Raw genomic sequence first — 18,292 nt, 5'->3', positions numbered from 1 at the left:
TGGGAAACTATCAAATCATCTGTTTCTCTTCTTTGATTTCCCTATCAGTTCAGGTGTACCCGAAATCACCTACCTGATATATGTATCCTGACAAAAGTTTACATTTCATACCCCAGTGAGAAGCTGTCTTTGCCTGCTTCACTTGTTTCAGAGAAACTAGAGGAGTGCTCAAAGGGTTAAACAAAGGAATGTGACATTTCTCCATGTGCAGTTCATAGACCTATCCTGGTTTTCCTAATGGACTCAAAATTACATGGGCAGAACGGGACAGAATGTAATTTCCAAACTCTTACTTCAGAACAGAGTTAATTCACAGAACGACACTTAGAATACAAATAAAAAAAAACTTCATTAAAGAACGTGAGCCATTTCCTCGCACCGTGGGCTCTCAGCAAAGGCAGCAATGAATGGAAGTTTATGTTAGCCAGAACTTGCAAATCCAGCTTTTGTAAATACAATTACGTGCACTCCAAACTCCTCAGCGAAGTCATCTGGACACCAAAACAGAGCCCCGCGGATCCCTTACTCTGAAAAGTACCAAACCCAACCACGGCTCCCCTCAGCCACGTAGGTAATTTTAAGTTTTCCTACGTGCAAGAGCTGCCCAGCTTTTGAAAAGCCATAGAGCTATTAGTTAATTGAATGATGAATGGCTGAAAGAATCACAACGGCACCAACGCTGCTATTACAATTTCAGAGGGGGGAAAAGTGATGGCGAGGGGGAAGCCGGTATCACTTCTGCCCGAAGCCAAGCAGCAAATTAATCCTTCAAAACTCACGGGAGCTCGGGCACGGTTCGACCGCGCGGAGGATGCGCGGCTGCGGCTGCCGAGCCCTCGGGGCTGCCCCGCTCCAGCCAGGGGACACCCGGCCGCTCCCTGTGCCGCCCTCGGGGTCACCGAGCCCCGCCTGGTCCCGGTCCCGGGCCGGTCCCTGTCCCGGGCCGGTCCCTCGCCCATCTCCCCGACGGCCATCGCAGCCCCGAAGGGAAAGCACTTACCGGGCTGGGGCCGGGCTCAGTCCGGGCTCCCGGGAGGGGGGACGGGGCGGGACGGGACGGGGGAAGGCAGCGGCCGCCAGCGGCGGGAGCTCGGCAGGGAGTGAGGGAGCGGGCAGGGGACGGCGGCGTTGCCGGCTGCGGTGAGTCACTTCAGTCGGGACGGGCTCAGCCCATCGCGCTGACCCCGGCTCCGGGCGCCTCTTCCTCTCTCCAATCGCCGAGCGCGGCCGCCGCCGCCGCTCCCGGCGCTGCCCGGCTCCCCCGCCGCCGTCGGGGCGGCCCCGCGCCCGGGGCGCTGCGGGACCCCCGCCCCCGGTGCCCGCGTCCTCCCCCGGCCGCGCTCGGGGGGGCGGGAGGCGCCGGGCGGAGCTGGAGGTGAGCGGGACCCGCGGGGGGAGGACGCGGCCGAGCCCGGCCCGGCCCGGCCCGGCCCGGCGGGGCCGCTTCGCCCCCCGGCGCGGGGAACAGCGGCGCGTTCGAAGGGGCGAGAAGGAGCGCGCGGTTGTGGCGGGGACCCGACGTGAATCCCAGCCTGGATAACAAACCAGGTGGCAGCGCGGGCGGCGGGAGGAATAACGGGATGCTCGGGAATAAAAGGGGAGCGAGGCGCGGGGGGGAGAGCAGAGGAGGCTGGTCCGGCAGAAAGTGCAACCCCATCTCCCAGGGGTGATGGAGAGGGGACCCATCCCGGCGGTGCCATCCGCACTCACCTGGCACGGAGGAAACCCAGGGGCGGCGCGCCCCGTCCTCTCGCCGTCCCTTGTGGCTTGTCCCCGTCCCGTCCCTCCCGCTGGTGGCCCCGGGGCTCCTTACCGGGGCTCCGCTCGTCCCCGCCGCCGCCTCGCCCCGACCTTCCCCGGGCACGCCTCGGGCCCCGCCGCACCGCCGGGCATCGCCCGCCGCTCTCCGCCCGCGGTCAGCGCCCGTCCGCAGCAGAAAACCCAGTAGTCCCTTAATTAAAAATAATAATTAAAGAAAAAAAAATTATAAAAAAAAATAATTAAAAGCGTTTCAGTTTTTAAAGCAGGACTACATAATGTATTAATTGGTTGCTATTAGCATGCAGTTTTATTGAGCATAGCGCACAGAAGTCTGATTGTAAGCGAGGAGTGTTTTCAATGAAAGTGGAGTTATTTTAGCTGCAGACATGTTTACATTTCTGTGGTTTAGTCTATAACTTTCTCTTTTTCTTGCTTCAGAATTCTGCTCCATGAAGCAAAGCCCTTAGCTCCCAGACATTCCAAAAAGTCTGCCAAAATAATAGGGGGGGGGAAGAAAAAAAGGGAGAAGGAATAAAAAAAAAAAAACACACACACAGACCCCCAAGTCTGGGTCAGGCTCAGGGCTGGGTATGGGCAGAGTGAGTATATCCCCTCCTCACTCTCCCTCTCCAGTTAAAAAGCCTTCAGGGCTCCATTTCCTGTTTTTAAGGAAAAAATAAAGCGGGTCTAGGACTGATTTTTAGACACTGCCTAGACCAGGGCTGGTGGGTGCCGAGGACCTTTAACTCTCTCGGTGCCAAAGAGTACCTGACACCACACATCCAGGCAACCACACACCTCCCTCCCTTGGGGCAGCCCCAGCAGAAAGATGGGCTCTTCACCCCAATGTGTGGGTTTTTTTGAGTGACTAAGAGCCCAAAGATCCCAAGCTATCACCTAGTGCTTGAATGAGCAAAGTGAAGAGATAAAATACCCCAAAAGTGGCACAGAGTGCTACTGCAGCACCCACCTATGGAGATCTCCTGGTGAGCCTGTGGGGTCGCTTCTCAGAGTTGGGGACAGATGGGGACAGTGTTGTCACCTTCCCTGCAGCCTCCCCTGCTATGGATGGGCAGCATCACTCGTGTGGCCCTCAGCGAGTGGGCGTGAAAACAACCCGAGCTTCTGGACGTTAAATCCGCAGCTTTGGAAAATCAAAACGGAGCAGCTCGGCTAAAATTAGGAGCACTCAGTAGTGAATGAAGCACGAAAGTCGTGGACGCCTCCCCACAAAAACTCCCGAGTCAAGTTTTCCACTCCAAGGCATGGTAGGGTGTGATAGGAATAGAAAGAGGAGTGTTCAGAATAAAGCAGCCCTGTAATGAAGGGTTGTGTCCCCAGGGAAGGGATGAGGAGAGGTGGCAGGACAGGGGATGCTGATGCAGTGCCAGGAGCCAGACAGGGCACTCTGTCCCAGTCCTGCCCCTCTGCTCTGGGAGGGAAAATTCTTGCATCTGCAAGCGCCAGGTGAGGCAGGGCAGGAGAATTCACAACAGTGTTTCTTGGCCCCCTGGCCCTCAACATTTGCCTCCCAACCTCATCCAAAGCATTTTTATGTGTGTGTCCCCTCCCCAGACTTTTTTTATTTTTACATGCCAGATGACTCCTGTATATTTGGACCTCTTGCTTTTGAAGAAGCCAGAAAGTATTATGATTTCCCAATGCTTAAAAAAGAAAAGAAAACACCTTTCCCCCAAGATGTTTTATATTAATTTAAGTATCGGTTCCTGGTTCATGTCAGCCCCTTTCACAATGAAATGTCCTGCGTGGGCTGTCACACCTGCTAAATATAATCCTCTCATTCTTTTGATATTCTGCAAAGGGCCTTTAAAGGTTCACATCCTTCAGTCTGGAGGTTTAATTGCTTCATCTTGGATTTTTAAGAAGCCTTATAAATTTCTGATTTTTGTGGATTTCAAAGGAGCAGGGGGAGGGATGGGATAGGGATGTGAGGGCGATGCTGAGAGCACTGCCCTGACACTGCAGGTCTTGTAGGAGCTCTGACCCTCCAGCCGGTCCCACAGCTTCTGCTCTTTGGGGCAGACAACTTGAGCTGGTTTTATGAGTTACCAATGAGTTAAATATGAAAATAGTAGCCTATTTCGCTATGGTAAATGCTCACCAGGGAGGAAATCATAGATTCAGTTTTATAGAAGGTAATGGAGTGAGATTACCCACACTAATGTACTTAACTCTTCAGAGAACATAAATCCAGCAGGAGACAGACCCAAACCAGTTGATCCCCGACACAAACTGCAGCCGGCAGCAGTTTCATCCTTACGAGGTGCTGGTGGCACCAGGTCTGCCCAGTGGAGCTGGGGTTAGGAACTCCTGGTCCACAGGAGTGTGGTGCTTACAGACTCCAACAAGGATGTTCCTGGAGCCAGAAAATGCCTGGCAGGATGGGAACAGGAGAGCTGGGGGGAAAATCCTTCACCCCAAATCTTTGTACACTGCACACAGCAGCTCTGGGTAACACAATGGCCACAAATCCTCTGAAGTGTGATGCATCATTCCTGTTAAATGAGATAAAACAGCAGAGAGAGGGACACTGAGTGTGCTGACAGCTTCGTGCTGCACCCAGAGGTGGCTGCAGGAACGGTACCCATGGCAGGGCCCCCAAAATGCTGTGTTTGCAGCACAGCCAGTGGGGTCATGTCCAGCTCTCAGTGAGTCCCCATGGCTCCATCTCCTGCATCACCTTCAGAGTTCAGGCACTCCCAGGGGCAGGGGACAGGCTGGCAGCCCCACCAGTGACCAGCACAGAGGACAGCCATGCTCCCACATGGAAAGCTGCTCCACGTTGTCACCCCATGCCCAAAAACCCCAATCTTCTGACCTTTCAAGCCCTACCTGTGTGACTAATTCAGCCAGTGCTCCTGCAGAATGCAGGAGGCAGGAAAGGGAGGAAGGGCCAGCCAGGTGGGTGTAGTCAGCTGGGGCTGGGCTCTGTCTGCAGCAGCACTGACACAGCCAGAGCTCACAGCCTGCACTGCACCAAGGGAATACAGGCTGCAGATCAGGAAAGAGTTTTTTCCAGAAAGGGAGATAAAGTTCTGGAATGGCTGCCCGGGGAGGTGGTGCAGTGCCCATCCCTGGGTGTGTTTAACAAAGCCTGGATGTGGCACTGGGGGCCAGGGCTCAGTTGAGCTGTTGGGGCTGGGTTGGACTCAATGATCTTGAAGGTCTCTTCCAACCCAGTGACTCTGGGAATTCTGTGAGGCTGGAGCAGCCCTTGCTGTGCCTCCTTCCTGCCACCAGCCCCAGCTCCATGGCCCTGCAGCTCAGTTGCTCTGTCACAGCAGTTGTCCCCAGAGCTGACCCCGGTGTCCTGTGCAGGGACAAGGTCCACCCCAAAGGCTCGTTCCTGGAGCTTTCTCTCAGGAGGAAGGAGGAAATTTCAGAGCAGGTGGGTCTTCAATGGTGCCTCTTGCTCAGGTGTGTCGTGGGGAAAGAAAAAAAGAGTGGTCATGTCATTTTCCATCTCCTTAAACACAGTTTTCAAAATGCAAGTTCGAAACAAGTGATAAAAATCAAACAAATTGTCACATCTGGATCAAGAAAAAATCCCATAACCGGCGTTTTTCTCATATTTCTTCCAAAGCAGTGGAAACACATTTAGGAAGTGGCACGGCCTCAGATAATTTTGAGTTTTAATGGCAGGACTGGGGACTGAAGCACCCAAAGGATGCAACACTTGCTATGGTTTTAGGCTGCTGCTGTGTTCACCACAAAACCACGTCCCCAAGTGCCACATCCACGTGTTTTTTGCAGATTTCCATGGACAGCAATTCCACCACTGGCCTACACAGCCCATTCCAGTGCTTGCTTCACCCTTTCAGTGAAGAATTTTTCCCTCACATCACCCTAAGCCTCCCGAGGTTCAGCCTGAGGCCGTTTCCTCTTGTCCTGTCACTTGTCACCTGGGAGAAAAGACCAAGCCCCACCTGGCTTTAACCTTTCAGGTGCTTTTAGAGAGCAATAGGGTCCTCCCTGAGCCTCCTTTTCCCCAGGTTAAACAACCAATTCATTAAAAAAAATGCAAAAAGAAGGATAATAATGCCAACTTCATAGCATTAATCATCGTAGTTATTATCAATGAAATGGGATATATGAATTATATTTATTTCTTTTGGTATGAAACAACAGGAATAGAGCACAGATTATTTTTTTTTTTTGCCCACTGGCGAAATGCAATTCCAGCAACTGATTTTCTCATTAGAATCAGAAAGGATTAACATTTTACCTATGAAAATACCATTTAGGATGAACAAGTCAGGCAACAAAGAGGGGACACCTTTATAAATATTACCTCTCACAGGTGTGGGTGACATTCACTAATGAAGGTTCCCTTATGTAAAAATGACATTTAATTCAGGAAAGATAAGCAGTTATAGAGACACCATCCTGTTGCCTGGATATGAACAGGAAACTCTTTTTCAAGGAGCAGAAATTATGGCTTTTTACAGCACTCATGGATTTGTTTTAGTCCCAGACTGGATACCTCAATATCATTTTGGCAATCTCTGAAAAAACTCTGGTGCCCCTCCTATGAGAGAAACACTTTTAATTAGGGAAGGAAAGATAATTTCTATTTGAAAGCTCTGAAGTAGCAAAAGAAAGGATTTAATTTGGAACTTAGCTGTGTGAGTATCTGGTTAGATAATGTGGTTGGGTGAAGGGGATATTGATCACCAGGATATTCAGCATCAGTGACTATTCAGGACTGCTCTGTCAATTTGAAACAATTCACACTCTTTCCCAAGCAATGGGCTAAAAGTGAGATAATTTGTTTATTTTCATTTTTTGGTGGTTTTTTTTTGGTTTTTTTTTTTTTCTGCTTACACTGATAGCTGAGTTCAAAAAACAATATTTTGGCAGGGAAGGTCCAGGGAACACTTGACACTCCCATGAATACAGGAGGGGTTTTATGAAGCTACAAGAAATGGTGAAAAAAAGTTTAAAATGCCAAAGGTCTGATCTGAGTGATTGGAGAGCTAGGATGCTTGCCTGAATCCCTCCTAAATATCTTGAATCTCCAAAATAAGGTGAAACGCTTTGCTTTTTCCCCCCTGTACTTTGGCAAATAACTCCCAAAAGAGACAAAGCTGAATATCTGAATATTTATCCAAAGGCAAGCAGGAAAAATGGTGAAATAAACTCTATGTGCAAATGTCTGTGACCAGAACTGAACTCCTCACCCATTCTCAGTTTGGGCTTGGGGGGCAGAATTTGTGCTTTTTCCTATTTTATCCAAAGCATTTCCCTTCCTCTCTCCAAAGGGGCATTTCTTGGCATCACTGCTGAGATTCAAGGAATAACTCACCCAGTAAATCAATGCAGAAAGGCTGAGTGGAACATCTTTGTAAGAACTGCAAAGTTCTCCAGCCACATGGTGAAAATGAAATAAGAAAGCTAAAGGTAGAGGTATTTTCAAAAGAAAAAGGAAGTCAAAGTTAGGGTGGATGGCAAAATGTCATAATTTAAAAAATATTTACTGGTGAATAATCTAACCAGAATAAAAAATCAAATTCTGGTGTCAGAATAAAAAATAGCTGATGAATAATGGATGAAGACAAGCCTGACCAAAAATAAAATGTTTACTCTTCAATAGGAAACAATTAATAAGTGTAAATACATAAAGTTACTTGCTCATTATTTTCTTACATATTTCCATTTTTGCATTCCCTTGGATTCCTTGGTGCATGGTGATCCCTGAGGAGGCCATAGCTCAGTGCAAATATAATCCAATGGAGAATTAATATGCAGATAAGCATCATTTTTATGGTATTTAAACTTGTGAACTATCATCTCTCTCTTCTTTACAAGTCTGCTTCTCTGCTTTCTCTATCTGTCATGGTACCTGGAAAAAGACTTCAATTTTGCCTTCAGGTCTGTGGAATTGGTGTTGTTCACACACAAGTGCCTGTAGTGCTGTAAATTCAGGTTTGTTAACAGATCTTCGTGAACACACAGCTCTAAGAAAGGTGATATTTCTCTATATTAATCATTTTTCAGCTATTCCCATATATAATCACACCATTTTATCTTTTATTTCGCTAATTCTCAAAAGTTTTCTGCAGCATTTCTTTGTTGCCTGTGTCATGCACCAAAGAAATGCCTGAAAATTATAGTCAGAGGCAGAAAAACAGCCTCCCCCAGGACTCGAAGCTCCAAAAAACTCCGTGACACACAAATGGGAAAAACTTGATTTTCCACAGCTGCAACTCTGCACGCACCAACGCAGTCACAGACACACAAACACACGTTTGCTTCCACACCTACCTCGTGGCAGCCGTGCAAACGAGTCCCAGGGATGCCCCAAAAATGCCATTTGTGTGTCTGCGGGCAGGGCAGAGCTGGCTGAGCTGGGCTGTGCAGGTGCCTGAGCACAGAGAGCTCTGTGCAGCCCCGGCAGGAAGGGAGAGGCGGCTGCAGAAGGTGACTCAGCTGGAGATGTGACACTGAGTCACCCTCTGGATGAGCCACCCCTGCTTCCAGCTGCTCAACCCACGCCCTGGAGCTGAGGGTGGCAGCTCTGGAGTGGCAGCAGGTGTAGGGGTGAGGGGACACAGGTTGATCTTCACAGGGATGTCCCCACCTTCACTGGGATGTCCCCATGGCTGCCTGGCTGGTGGCACATGTCCTGCATGTCCCCAGGCCCAGCCATGCTCAGTTTTAACAGCTGGAGGTGACACTCAGTGCTCTGGGCTGGGTGACAAGGTGGGCACTGGGCACAGCTGGGACTCAAGATCTTGGAGGGCTTTTGCAGCCTTAATCATTCTCTGATTCAGGTTTCTTACAGAGATGATGAAAAATGGTGATGTTTCATTCAGGACAGCACTTTGGACTGGATTAAGTGAAGTCTATTTGTTCTGTCACAGATTTAAAAAATTACATGCTGAACCCCGCTGGTTTTTGACTCAAAGCCCCAGAAAATTTTGCATTATCCCACAAATAAAAGTGGTTTACTTGATTTTGTATCTGAGCCCTTGAATTAACTGGAGAACACTGAAAGATGTTTGTAGGTCGAGACAGGACCAGCCTCACGTGCACCATTTATTGCAAAAAAGCAAAGTATTCAAAACATATCTCACTGAAATCTGCTTCTGACACTGTGGTTTAGAGCAAAAATAAAATCATAAAATCACAGAAAGGTTTTTATTGGAAAGGACATTGAAGATCATCCAGTGTCACCCCCTGCCACGGACAAGGGGTGCTCCAACCCCCAGTGTCCAGCCCGGCCTTGGGCACTGCCAGGGATCCAGGGGCAGCCACAGCTGCTCTGGGCACTCTGTGCCAGGGCCTGCCCACCCTCACAAGGTGGAATTTCTTCCAATATCTGACCAAATTTCCCCTCTTTCAGTTTGAAGTCACTCCCTCTTGTCCTGTCACTCCAGTTCCTGATGAATTCTCCCTCTCTGGATTCCCTGTAGCCCCTTCAGACCCTGGAAGTTCGTCTGAGGTCTCCACACAACCTTCTCTTCTCCAGGCTGAGCAGCCCCAACTCTTCCATCCTGTCTCCACAGGGGAGCTGCTCCTTATCAACCCCTTATCAAACTCATGGCCTCCTCTGGACTTGCTCCATGGCCTTCAAAACACAATAAGTCATTCAAACCAAGATCTGATTTATTTTGTCAAACTACACACATAGCAGGGCTGGACATGGGGATCTGCTGGAATGGGGCTCCTGAAGGATGATGGATTCCCAAGGCCATGATGGTTTTCCAGGAAGGATGAAGAAAGACTTTGAGATGATCTTGATCATACATTTTTGGTGACACTCACGAGTGGGATCAAGATCAAGGCAAGGCCTTCCACATTCTGGAAAATACCAAGAGGAATGTCAAGCAAAGGGCAGCAGATGATGCTAAGACAGTGACACAAAACAACTGTAAGAAGTCTTTGCTACCATTCAGCAGAACAGATTATGATAATTGGTCCCATCTGGCTTAAAGATTTAGGAGATCAATACATTCTTGGATAGACACTCTGTGAAATAGCTGTTAGTGGTGATGTGCAGCTTGCAAACGCTCACCTCAGCTGCCATGTCAAAATTCTGACCTGATTTACAGCTCAGAAAATCCCTGTTTTAGTGAAATGAGTCCTTGCCATTAGATGGACTCAATGATTTCAGAGGTCTTTACAAATCTAACTGGTTGTGTGATTCTGTGAAGCAGAAGGAGGAAAACCACTTCCTGTGATCAGTTTAGATATCAGGACAAGAGAATTTTTTTAATTTATTTTACTTAAATGTAAAAAAATTACTTTTATTTCAATTTTATTTAAAATTCAATTACAAGCATTTCACAATCACCAAGAGAAGGCTGAATGGGGCTCTGAGCAACCTGGGATAGTGGAAGGTGTCCCTGCCCATGGCAGGGGAGTTGGAACCAGATGATCTTTGAGATGCCTTACAACCCAAACCATTCTGTGATTCTGTGATCAAATTATTGCACTGCCTGCTGTCATCATTTCAAATTTCAATGAGAGTCCCATTTTGATCAGGCAGCTTTTTTGTTTAGTTTCCCTTTTTTAAATTTGAGAAAATATTTGCACTGTTATTTCAAACATTTCAACCATTTCAAAGTTTGCCATCATGAAAAATTGGGCTAATGTATTGAAAAGTTTGCTCAAGTAGGTGGATTTTTTTAATGGAAAGAACAGTTGGTTCTGCAGAAGCATGGGAATTTTTAGCAAGCACTGCATGCTTCCCTTCAGAAAGGAGTGAAAGTGTTCCTGTTTTTCCAACCAATCTGCCATTCACACAAAAGCAGGCAGAAGGGCATGTTCTCAATGGGACAATAGCCATTTTCTGGAGAGCAAAAGGAAAACATAAAGTGTGGTGTTAGAACAGGAGAGATGAAAAGATAAGATTTAGAAAAAAAACTAAAAAAGAAAAGTGGAGGGAAATTCGCACAGCTGTTTCTGGACTAAAACAAGAGCTTTTTCTGTAGAAAAAGTGTGTGCGAACTGCAGCAAATCCCAGGACAAGGTGGTGGAATTGCAAGCCTGGGAAAGCCTTGCTTTTTTTTTTTTTTTTTTTTTTTTTGCTTATATTGCACAAAAAGCATCTTTCTGTGGAAACGAGCCCTCTCTGATTTTTTTCATTCTCTTGACGCAGAAATAAAACAACTTAAGAGTCAAATAAAAAGCTGGGAACAGAATAAGCAGTCTGAAACTATATCACACCAGATAAAATTCCCTGGAATTATCTGTGAATTCATTGAAACTGTATTTTATGTTTTGCTTCAAGACAACTGCTTTGTTGAGGAGGTAATGTATAGATTAAGACAGGACACTTAAACTCCAAAGTCCCCTCGGAGAGTTCTTTCTGGTATAAATCTGCACTCCTTTAACTTGGATTATAAACAAACTGTATGATATGCACCTGGTTCTGGCAGGATCTCTATTATTTCGCTCCCAAAAGCAGCTTTATAAAGAGAACACACTGCATTTCAACAGCAATATAAATAATGTTGCAGTTGGGGATCTCTTGCGCCGCTTTAATTTTTCTTTCTTCCCTTTTCATCTGAACTGAACCACACCTCTCTAAAAATACTCACTTTCTTAATGAAAACCATATTTTTGGGCATTTTTTTCCCCCCGCGTGTGCATGACCTGTTGAAATGCCTGCACAATCTTTAATGTCAGATTCAGACGACACATGTCTTATGAAAAAGTCTGGGACTCAGCTCTCAGCGGGGCCTCCCAGATCTGTCCCACGTCTTTATGAGAAAGAGGGACAAAACCTTCTGGTTTTGGCATTTTATATTGGAGTCTGCTCTAAGCTAGGCAAGAGGGAAAAAAAAAAAGAAAGAAGGAAGGAAAAAAAATAGCAACGTAGAGTCTAGACAGAAGAGATTGGGTTGAAATCTGGAAGCTATTCAGTGAGGCTACGGCACATGGCAGCTTGACTGCAGAAAGAGATCACATTACGCTGCCTAATTACACATGAAAAATGTACACATCACTTTTCTTAAATGCTTGGAAAAATAGATGTTCAGATGGCAACTGCGAGCCAGTAACTGAGCCAGTCGTACATACTTGGAACGCCTCACAAATGGCATTTCTAAAGCCTGCAGGTTTTTTTTTGTGTGTGTGTGTGTGTGTGTTTTTTTACAATGTAATTATTGTGTGTGTGTGTGTGTGTGTGTGTGTGTGTGTGTGTGTTCATAAAACAACTTCTAAAAAAGGCTTTCTAAATTTAGCAGGCGCTTGTGCTGCAGGAGCGTGAAAGGTGAAAATCCAGCATGGAAGCAGGAGGAATGGGGGCCTAATCCTGACTCCTCATGAGCCAGTTCAGCCAGGTTTCCTTGTGAGTTTGGGATGATCCACAGGCTCATCTGCTTGTGTGCTGGGAGCAAATGCTGCGGGGTTTAGACCTCCAAGGCGAGCATCTCATGGCAGCAAAGACAAGCAGATGCCTGAGTATTTGCAGCACCTATGGCCCTGGGGTTGTGTGTTTATACCCTACCTAGGAAACGTTTAAAAGAGAAGTTTCTCCTTTCTCATGAACAAAGGAGAGGGGGAAGAATAATCTCATTTATTGTCATCGTCTCCTCCTGACCTCGTGGCTCAGGGCTGATGGCTCCTGTTCTGCCCCACTCCTGCCATGCTCCTGCCAGTGATGGGTTAAAAGAATCCAGAGATAAGTTTGATGGAGTTTTGTTTCCGTCTGTTTGGATGGCATGTGCTCTTCTTTTTAGCTTAAACACAAATGCTCAAAGACGGGATACAAATAGGGCTTGGACTAGATCATCTCCAGAGGTCCCTTCAGCTCTAAATACTCTGTGACTCTGTGGTTCTCTTGTTTTGTGATCCTGTGACTGCTCCAAGGGAGAAGACAGTTTTCCAGGCTATTTCCAAAGATTTGCCATTTCAATCCAGCTAACGAGACCCATGGAAGTGGATTTTCCAGGGGGAAACATCCGTATGTCCATCTGCCTCCCAGACTTTACTTTTCCTAGAAGACTGATCAGAGCAAGCTCCTCCAAGAGCAGAAATGCCCAACCCTGCCCTCAGTGCCACTGTGGGTGAGCACAGAATAAAAAACAATCCCCAAAGCCCCTCTCTGGTAGCCAGGCTCTCCATGTGACTACTCTTTCGGAGTGCCTTTGAGTCCTTCCCTCCTGGAGCCAGCGGCCAGTCAGACCTTGGCTGAACTGTTAATCCTTCCAGACAAAGAGGAAAGAACATCTTGTAAAGTTTTGTTGCTGTTGTTATTGTTAAAATGGACTAAGCGCGGAGCAACTGGCCAAGCTATCTGGCAAAAGTGACCCGCAGAAAAGTCTTTCAGAAGAAAAAAATTATAATTCTGGATATGAGACTAAGCTTCCCCAGGTCAGGGGGAAGAACTGCACTAATCCAGCTACTCCCAGTTGCAGTATGGGTTGTTGAGCTAATTATTTCATCACCGTGCTCTGCAGGGCCTTCCTCAGAGTCTCCCTTTTACGGCTGGGGAAAAAAAAAAAAAGGTGCTTTGCTATTTGCACAGCCTGAGCCTGCTGGAGTCCTGCATGAGAAATACCAGTCACACGAGAAGAACATGGGGCAGAATTTGGGTTGGAAATCGCTCTGTTCTGGCCAGGGCAGCTCTCCTGCAGGAGGGAAGGATGGGGGCTCTGCCAGACCCTCCAGGGAGCCAGGTTTGCCATGGAGGAGCTGGGATGTGGGTACAAGTGGGAGCCACGACCACATAAAGGCTGTTTCCCTTTAGGACAGGCAGGAACCATAGTGGGCAAGGGCTTCCTTCCCAGGTTAAGCCTCTGTAGAGGTTTGGAGTGGATGGATGGACAGACCCAGCCTGCCCTCTGCTCCTCTGGGTATTTCCCCGCCGTGTATTTTGTGTCCCGCTGCGGTCGGAGGCAGCAGCACCAAACTCTGAGAGTCCTTCAGCACAGCAAGGCCTCCTCTTCCAGAAGGGTCAGCCTTGGGTGTAATTTATGAGGGTTGTGGTAGCCCTGCTACCCTCTGGCTGCTTGTGATGAATTTTAAATCAAGTGAATATTTTGTGCTCGCTGGTGAAAGGGGGAGGAATGATGGCAGGAAACAAATCGCTTCCTCTGGTCATTCCTCTCGCCGCAGCCACGCTATTTTTAACAAATCTTATTAAAAATTATACAACCCTCTGTTTTCTGGAATCTGCTTTATTGAACAAGCACAAAACAAACCAAGACAGGAAAAACGCACCATTTGGAGCGGCTCCTTTTGCTGCAACTGATTTAGCAAAACAAGCCACAGGGGAACGCAAACGGCTTTCTAGAGCTGCTTCCTGCGGCCATCCCTCTCTCTCCATGTGGAAGAGAGGAATATTTTACCAGCTGCATCACTTCATGCAATAGTAAATTATTCTAAGTGTTCTGGTCACCACAAAATACACTGTCTTGGGAGGTTATTCCCATTATCAGAGTTATTTGTTTAATTTCTTGCTGCAGCCAGCTTTAAACAGCATCTTTTCCAAAAATATCGTCCAACCCACGGGTGTCTGCTTAGCAGAAGGGGCTAAAACTGCAAACAGACCCTCCAGATTTGGGCATTTCCTAGGTCAGGGTCAGCTGGGACAAGATTTTGATGGAGGGAAATTCTTCTTGCAAATTACTTTCAAGATCCCTGGTCTCTAGTACGTTACAATCTAGAAATTATTAATAAATTTGGAATTCTTAGGAGCAAATGTGAAAAATTGCTTTGTTTGCATCTCTGTCTGGTGGCAAGAGGTGAGGCTGATGATTAGATAATCATCTAATAGATGATTAGATAATACCAGTGTCAGCTTTCTGTTCACTCAGGTGTCACCCTCACTGCACTGGACCATTCCTTACCAGCCACTCCTCACTTGCAAAGACTGAATTTTTACTCCGAGATTTTGTATAAATGCAGAAGACATCAAAGTTGCAAACAAACGTAAATTTGGACCCTGACTATTCCAAATATTTACATGCCTAACTCGAAATTATTTCAACAGGGTTTAGGTGCCAGAAGACCTTGATGAAGCTTTTCTGGATCAGAAATGAAACTTCAAGGTCACATTATCACTTGTATTGCTCTTTACCATGACGTCCTTGACAGAGGAAAGGGGATCTTCTTTTGAATTTGGTGTCCCCACCCGTGAAATTTTTGTCTCCATTTGTGAAAGTACACTTTAGTGAGTTGGGCTTGCAGAAATCTCATTAAAGGTTTGGGAGAAGGGGCAGGAAATTCTGTTTCATCTGTTATGTCTTGTCACTACCAATAAGAGCAATGATGTTCATTAGGATGGTGGGTTAAGCACTTGCCCTACTGATTTTGTTTAGGCTTCAAAAAAATTGTTAGCAAGCATGTTGATTACTGATCTGGATCAGATACAATTATTATACAATATATTCAAAACCAAAATGTTCTGTATTCTTTGAGATCCACCAGCATGTGTCTTGATGTGTTCCTCCTGTTAACCCTAAAATTAACGTGTTAAACCAGATGTTTTGTGAGATTTTAGACAAATACCACTGTAATAATAAATGTATTTATTTAGAAATATATTTTTAGATAACAGAATAGCTTCAATTTCTTGATGATGAAAACATTTAGAACACCTTGTCTCATATCTCTGAAGAACTACCTCAGAAATCTCACCATGATACCTGAACATTTTCAGCCCTGGGTAACAAATTTAAAGTAGAAGTTGTCCCGTATTTCTCTCCCTGTGGGACTCACAGGTTGTGTGGCTTTTACTGGTTAGGGCTCATTTATTTTTATTTTAGTGATCAGAGGATGAAGTCACCTTAGATATTCAACCATGTATTTTATCCAGAATGTTTTTTCCATTGGTTTCCTTTCCTACAGGTCATTCCAGGAGATTTGTACCTCAATGTGAAACAAGTTATTCCTCTCTCAGAGATGTTTGCAATTTACAGTGACTTCAAGAGATAACAAAGCTGGGGTTTGGTGTTTTATTTAGGATATTAAGATTAATTATCATCCTTGTTGCTTTCAGGTCACATCCTCAGGGTGACACCTCTTCCAGGAGGTTGCTCCAACAGCAGCAAACAGGGATCAGTGATTCCTTGGAATTGTGCCTACAGACTGCAAGACCCTGCATCTGAGGTTAGCACCATGGATTCATCCTGAAGGAAATCCTGGAGGTCTTAAAATAAATAGCTCCTCTATGAAGACTTTCCCAAAATCTGAGATGCATTTAATGGTAAGAGGCCCACATCTGCTGGGAGAGACCATCCAAAGAACAAGGAAATTCTTGAATCCAGATGATCTCAAGCCTGGGCTGAGCTTAAATGGAGCTCCTGACCAGTGAGGATGTTTTGGGTAACTGGGGCCTCTCTGCTCACAAGGTCCTGACACTGATCTAACTGCAGGCTAGAGGACAAAATATTATAAAAAAACAATTAAACAACAACAAAAAAAACCTGCAGAAGAAATAGCACCATACAGGGCTTCAAACATGAGGCAGAAGAGAAAAGTGGTGAGCATTTCAGCAGGAAAACCTGTTTATTCTCCACCTAAAGGCTAGTTCAGGAGACCTGAGGGTTAGGAAGGAACAGTGGCCTTTGCAAAGAGTGACAGCCCAGAGCAGAGGGATCCACACTGCTCGTGGCACAAAGCCCACCAGAGTGAGGGAGCAGATCATCAGCCAAGGGGAGAGCAGCAGCCGGCTCAGGACCTAAATCCCCTTGGCTGGGAAAGCTGCCTGCTACCAGCAAAGTCCAAGGAAAGGTCAGTGTCTGAGGTCACTGGCAATTTTGGAATGACAGAAAACCCCACTTAACTCTTTGCAGGCTGTTGCCACCAGAATTTCTTCTAAGAAAATCCTCTTTTTGCTAATGCCACCTCTGCAATTTGGGATAAAATTTCCCATCAGCCCAGAGGAGCACAAGTTCACAGTGAGCAGAGGACACCCCTGCTCAAATTCTTGTCCAACTCTTCTTCCCATCCCAAAACAAGAAAAAATTTTGGTAGTGTTTACCGGAACCAAAGGCTTTTGCTGCCTTTTTTGCATTTGGGATATCCCAGGAGGGCTCCACACCTCACAGATGGAGTCCCTAACAGGATGCAGCAAGGGTAAACAGACAGAAAATGAGGAATAGCTTATTTAGCTGAAACTGAAGAAGGGCTCTAGGTCAGGAGGAAAGATCACACAAGCTGGAATACAGCCAGGACACCAAAGGCAGATCTTTAAAACCTGAGGGGGAAAACCCCAAACCTTTAAGATCTTCAATGGATGCAGTTGGGAGTCATGGACACACTCAGTTTCTCCTGCCCTGTGGCAAATCCACAGCCAAAGAAAAGAAAGTGGGGAGTTCTGAATTTCTGGGGAACATGATCCAAACTGCCCAGACTCCTGCAGGGTTCCATTTGTGCATCCCCCATGAGAGGTGACAGCACTGAGCTGTGAGGCAGGCTGGGGGTTCAACACAAATAGGGCCTTTTTCATTAATCCTTTCCAAATTCTCCACATGGATAAACCCTGCAAGAACACACAATTTCTCCCTAGCAGTGGCTACTTATAAAAGCCTGATACATTTAATTCTGGCAGGAAGGTGTCTTTGGGTTAAATAAAATAAAAACAGCCCACCTCAAAATCCTAGTTCCATGGTATATAGAAAACTGTGGGAACCCTGTTAAAAAGTGTCACTGTATTAAGTTGTGCAGTTGGGTTCCCTTCTAATTTCTGTGTTCTTTTGTCACAATTTAAAGCGAGGACAAGAATGTTTCTCAAACCAGCATTGTGCTGACATTCGACAATTCAGGATATACATCCTTGGAATTTTTATAAAGTGCAATTCTTAAATATTATTTTTCCAAAATGCTGCCCAGAGGAGCCATTCCTGGCTGATCAAACAGCCCCTGGAACTGCAGTAAATGCTCACACAGCATTCCTGCAAACAGGGCCTCGTATGAAAACGAAACACCGCAGGGGCACTGTGAAACACCAGTTAGCACCTTTATAAAACCCTGCTCCCGAGGTTAACTGCACTGCAGCCCTGGCAGATCACAGAACTCAGAGTCTTGTACGAGCACAGGGTGGAATTGTGTTAATTTGTCTCAGAGGGTGCAATTGCAATGGTCCTTTCTCGTCTTCAGAGGAATCCAGCTCGGAGACGATGCACGCCAGGAGGGTTTTTATGGGAACCTGCTTCTGCAGGGGGGTGCTCGTGCTTTCACACATCTGCTCTTGTGCCCTTCAATCTGCACAAGACTGTCTGAAGAGGAAATACAAAGGTCTACACTGAAATTTGCTCTGCGATCGAGTGATCCAAGTGATGTTTTGTCCTTACGCCGCATCGGGTCTTTGGCAAGATGTCTTTGCCTATTTGGGAAAAGACAAGGCAAACAGTAAAAGGGCTGAAATCCATGCTGCTTCCTTCCTTTCTCGTGTTTTCTTTTGCCAGCTACACAATATTCTCTCAGAGAAATCTGCAAGCCATCAAGTGCAGCAGGCAGCGTTTGCTGGGAGCTGAGCTGTGAATTCGGTGGGAACCCCCTCCCAGCAGGGCTGGGACCCCTCTCCAGTGCTGCACACACACAAAGTTCCTGCAGG

The 18,292-nt window shown here is 46.5% G+C and overlaps 1 protein-coding gene and 1 long non-coding RNA gene across 14 annotated transcripts in view; one reads left to right on the top strand and one right to left on the bottom strand.

Annotated features, from left to right (window-relative positions):
• ERG (ETS transcription factor ERG) overlaps positions 1–8,196 on the bottom strand; it is a 147,346-nt gene extending 139,150 nt beyond the window's left edge. For 2 of the 13 annotated variants that reach the window (XM_064406379.1, XM_064406384.1), the window contains exons 1-2: positions 4,615–7,062; positions 1,814–1,951 (exon numbers count right to left, since the gene is read on the bottom strand). In XM_064406379.1, the coding sequence (XP_064262449.1) occupies positions 1,814–1,951; positions 4,615–4,854 (378 nt within the window). In that variant the 5' untranslated portion in view covers positions 4,855–7,062. Of the gene's footprint in view, positions 1–1,000; positions 1,221–1,710; positions 1,952–2,731; positions 4,563–4,614; positions 7,063–7,087; positions 7,625–8,046 lie in introns of those variants that run through there. The other 11 variants (XM_064406364.1, XM_064406353.1, XM_064406362.1 and 8 more) reach the window with 11 other exon arrangements.
• Positions 1,088–15,890, top strand: LOC135292247 (uncharacterized). Its single transcript, XR_010354703.1, has 2 exons — positions 1,088–1,140; positions 15,734–15,890. It is a non-coding gene; the product is annotated as an uncharacterized LOC135292247 (long non-coding RNA).
• The last annotated feature ends 2,402 nt before the right edge of the window (positions 15,891–18,292 follow it).

The sequence above is a fragment of the Passer domesticus genome, chromosome 2 (genome assembly GCF_036417665.1).
Source record: "Passer domesticus isolate bPasDom1 chromosome 2, bPasDom1.hap1, whole genome shotgun sequence".
Classification (NCBI taxonomy): Eukaryota; Metazoa; Chordata; class Aves; order Passeriformes; family Passeridae; genus Passer; species Passer domesticus.
The sequence above is the reverse complement of the archived record's forward strand: the minus strand, read 5'-3'. Positions and strand labels throughout refer to the sequence as shown.